General features: G+C 34.2%; 1 protein-coding gene across 1 annotated transcript in view; it reads left to right on the forward strand.

The window, feature by feature from the left end:
- The window catches only part of Adamts6 (ADAM metallopeptidase with thrombospondin type 1 motif 6), a 222041-nt gene that overhangs the window by 65652 nt on the left and 151596 nt on the right, over positions 1–4793 (forward strand). Inside the window, exon 9 of the mRNA XM_026788997.1 lies at positions 2962–3067. Coding sequence (XP_026644798.1) covers positions 2962–3067 — 106 coding nt within the window. The remainder of the gene's footprint in view (positions 1–2961; positions 3068–4793) is intronic.

The following is a 4793-nucleotide window of genomic DNA, read 5'->3' on the forward strand; positions in this document are numbered from 1 at the left end:
TCCCCCCCTCCTTCCACCCTTCTCCCCCTCCCCGTACTCCTCTCCCCCTCCCTCTCCAGTCCAATGGGCAGTCATTTTGTAATGTTTTAAGAGCAACTGTAAAAACCTGACATTCAGACTAGCGTTGACAGTTTCAGTGTGTTTGTTATGTTTTATAGTCTTTTAAACCCCCTTGTTTTTCAATTTTATTATTTATGCTGTAGAAGTACTACTATCTGTCCTTTTACTAAAGTGATTTTGCTAAAATCAATTAAGAAAAATTCTAATTGCTTTCAAATTGCTTTGAAAATTAATACTATAACCAAGGAACAGGCATTGTTATTTGATATAGAATTGTCTGCAGTGTTTTATCTAATTGGTTTATTTATTGTTTAAATTCTATAGAATCTATTAAGTGTTTTATCTACTTTAGAGCCTCAAAACAGGTATACATATAAGCTGGAGCTTATATTTCCAAGCATATATGATATAAGCAAATAAGTATATACATTCTCATTCTGTTCTTTGAAGGCACGCTATTTACATTGACAGGCTTTTTATTCTGACATGAGTAATACGGACTACTTAGTACTTCCATTGTCATTACTAATGATATGATATAGTTTACTGTCTAATTAGTTCAATTTTTTAAATAATATATTGTAACTTTAATAATTCATTTGTTTATACAGTCAATAAATTAATTGCTAGGTACATATGAATGTAATTTGAATTTCAATTATTTGTAAATTAAAGTTATTATTTTTGAAAACTGAATAAAATGCATATATAGACACATGTATTGACTTTTATATGTGGGAAATATCAGTTTCAAATCAAACAATAACCAATTTTAGCATCTTTTGTGTTGATATTTATGAGGAGGTGGATTTTTTGATAATCTCTTGATTAATAACTCTAGTGGCAAATTGAATTATAAGGGTAATTAGGATTAAGGGTGAAAACTGACCATCAAACTGAGTAAATCTAAATGACCCTAACAGGCATGACACCCTGATCAACACTATCACACATAGGAATTTTGACAGCAGCAGTTGTTAGGAAACTGGAAAATGGTGGAAGTTAATGAAAAATATGCTAGTGTTTATTCTTATGTTAAGATTTACCTTTATTGTTTTTCAAAAATCAATAGTTCCTCTCCAAATAAATCCTTTCTATAGTTGTCCTTTAGTTTGTTAACAGTTTATGTCAGATTTCAAGTAAATATGTCCTTATAACTGCACTGGGGTATTGGTGAGGATTCTTAATTCAAAATACAGTCATAGAGCACATACTAAAAGAAAAACCACCAACAACGCAAACAATGAACAAACAAACAAAATACATCCCAATTCAGCACCACCATCTTTAGAAAAACAAAAGGGTAGTTTATGGAAATATAAGAAATATTACTTTGTCAATAATTGTTAGTGGTAATCCTATAAAATTAACAGGATTACAAAATAGTGTTTTTTGTTATCTTTTTCTTCCCATATGTTCTTCCATATCGAACCTAATAGTTTAGGCCAAGTAGTGTTTTCATTCTGTTTGGTATGTGTGTGTTCTTTAAGTAGAAGTAACATTTGTAAGATATTTTTGGTTAGTCATAGCATGAATATATTTTTACCCAAGTCATCCTTTTTATTGTCTTCTTTTCAGGTCCCAATGTCTTTAGGTGGAATAGGAGGTCAGCAAAGTGGTGTCACCAGTGCTTATGACAACTATGAGGCAGAAATAACCCCCTTTCTAACTTCTGTTCATCCCTTGTAAAATAGTATACAAAGCTGTATTAGCAAATCCAACACTCACCTTAACTTTGTTATAGTATGGCTGTTATCTTAATACTTACATCTGAAAGAACAGGGAAACGTAGTTTCTAGATCTTCCCTGGTAGAAAATAGGGATAGAATAATGTTGACTGTTGCCTGTTAGTGCCACTGGGAAATTGCACCCATTGTAGATCATTGCCTGTTTCTCTCAGTAAATGTCCTTTGAATTGAGTTGAGGTAACCTTGCAAGGAAGGTAGTTCCTAACACTGCAGTAACATGGTAACAGAGCACAGAAAATATCCTCAGTATCTTTAATGACCGTTCTCTTCCCGGGTTATTTGGCATCTGCTTCCTCATAACAGATGACATTTTTCACTTCTCACACAATTCTTTTTTCTAAGTGCTGATTTCAAATTCTATACTAATTCATAGAGCATAATCCATAGAGCATGGTGTTCATTTGGAAGTAAATACTAAAGCTTCCAAGGGGAAATAGCTCAAGTAACATAACATTTCACTAGAAATCAGCGAATTAACACCATGGTTTTGCTTTACAAGTAAGAACTCTAAAGCACTGAAGGGGGATTGGGTAGAAGAAAACACTGAATGCACAAATATATATACATATACATATATACTGCTGCTATCAGGACTAATTATGGAAGATTAAAAAAGTACAAAAGTTTCATAGTTTCGTCCTTCATAGTTTTTCCCCCTGTTTTGAACCATCTATTTTTGTAAAAATAAAAATGTCACTTATAAAACCATTTGGGATTCCCTTTTTGTTAACTAAAAAGTTGCTTGTATATTTTTATGAACCCACTCAACTTAAACAGATCTCTTTAGAAAAATAATGTGGATATATTTTGCTTTCTACAGCCTGAAGAATATTAAAATAGAAATGCTTTCTTGAATTCCCTTTTCTGGCTCAAGTTACTAGGTGGTCCCAAGTTACCAGAAGTAAAATTTATAAATCTAACCCCTAGTCTAGACATTTTCCAGCACTGACTGTAGTTCAAAAAATATTAATGTCTAGCCGGCAAAGTGAAATTCCCCCCAGTGATTTTGCAAATGACTAGAAAGTTAACCTTTTGCCAACTGCTCCTTCTGTGCGTGAAGGTTATTAAAAAGAATCTAGGCATTTAGAAGTATAGGCTTTTAAAGGTTGAAACACCTTGGCTTGACCCTTTGTGTCTTTTTCTGTTTATTCAGGCTTAGCCTCTGTGGCTGGAATGTGTGAGCCTGAAAGGAGCTGCAGCATTAATGAAGACATTGGCCTGGGTTCAGCTTTTACCATTGCACATGAGATTGGTCACAAGTGAGTGCATTTAAGAAAATCAAAATAAAGTGTAGAACTTCACTCTTGAAACTACTTGTAACTACTGTGTAGAAAGCCTGAACTCAATTCTTCTTTACAGCCCTTTTGACAGCTTTCAATAGAGACTGTTATCATCTGGGGTAAATAAATCTTCATAAGAACTGGAGACTTGTTAAATAGACAAACATATCACACTTGAATGTTGCTATGGGCATTTAAACAGTGAGTTTTAGCTGTCTTCTCAACACCTAGGTCCTTATAAAATCCCATTGTGTAAGCACTCTTTCTTTTCCTCAAATGGTAATCTATGTGTTTTGTCTTATGCTTGTTTGTTTCGCATGTTTATTTTTTTATATTTGTTATTGTTTCTTGAGAATTTTTTTTTCAGAACAGAGTCTTGTTCTGTAGTCCAGGCTGACATTGATTTAGACAGGCTGCCCTGGAATGCATGGTAATCTTCCTCTCTCAACCTTCTGAGTGTTGGAGTGACAAAAATGAGCCACCATTTCTGGCTACATGTATTTATTTACACTATTGACACTACTTCCTTAAAATGAACATTTGCTTTACCTTCATGAAGTGGGAAGCGTGCCTTCTCTAGGCCTGTGAACATAGCCATTGATATGAAACTTGTATTGTCAGGTGAACTCACATGTCACCAAAAACTTGTAAGAGTTCATCCTTGTTTTTTAAGGAGGACCTTAAGTTTTTAATATTTATTTCAAGTAAATCAATGCCAATATTTAAAACTATACTTTCAACCAACCCCCAATGACAATAAACTCATTATTTAAAAGAACAGACAAAAGTAAATGTAAAAGTCTGTTCATGAGAAAGGAGAGTTTTGACAATAGTTTCCTGTATTTCAGATGTTTGTGTTCTGAAGACCGGACGATGGTTTGTCCTTAGTATTTAATATGGTTCGAAGTAATGCTCTAGTACAGGTGAAATGAAACCTGAGTCTCTGTTAACTGACGGGCTTAGCTCTTGAGCCACCGCCTCCCGCTTTCCCATAAAACAGACGTTATTAACATTTAGCAACGGGCTAGTTGTTTCTACTACATTAAAAATGGGAAAATATGGAGATCTTGTCTATTTCCTCTTCCCAGGGGGAGCTATATGTTTCTCTTAGTGTTCACCTTGTTACTTAGCTTCTCTAGGGTTATGGACTATAGGCTTGTTATCCTTTGCTTTACAGCTAGTATCCACATATATATGAATATAGTACATACCATATTCATCTTTCTGGGTCTGGATTACCTCACTTGGGATTATTTTTTTCTAGTTCCATCCATTTGCATGCAGTTTTCAAGACATCATTGTTTTTAATGATGAGTAGTACTCCATTATGTAAATGTACCACATTTTATTTATCCATTCTTTAGTTAAGGGGCATCTCTAGGTTTTTTTCCAGGTTCTGGCCATAACAAATAATGCTGTTATGAACATAGTTGAACAATGTCCTTGCAGTATGATTGAGCATCCTTTGGTTATATGCCCAAGAGTAGTATCGCTGGGTCCTGAGGTAGGTTGATTCCCAATTTTCTGAGATTCCACCATACTGGTTTCCAAAGTGGTTGTACAAGTTTCCAATGAAGGAGTGTTTTGTTTACTCCACATCTTCTCTAGCTAGCATAAGCTATTATTGGTGTTTTGATCTTAGCCATTCTGACTGGTGTGAGATGGTATCTCAGAGTTATTTTGATTTGCATTTTCTTTTTTTTTT

Source organism: Microtus ochrogaster, unplaced genomic scaffold (genome assembly GCF_000317375.1).
Source record: "Microtus ochrogaster isolate Prairie Vole_2 unplaced genomic scaffold, MicOch1.0 UNK11, whole genome shotgun sequence".
In the NCBI taxonomy this organism is placed as follows: domain Eukaryota; kingdom Metazoa; phylum Chordata; class Mammalia; order Rodentia; family Cricetidae; genus Microtus; species Microtus ochrogaster.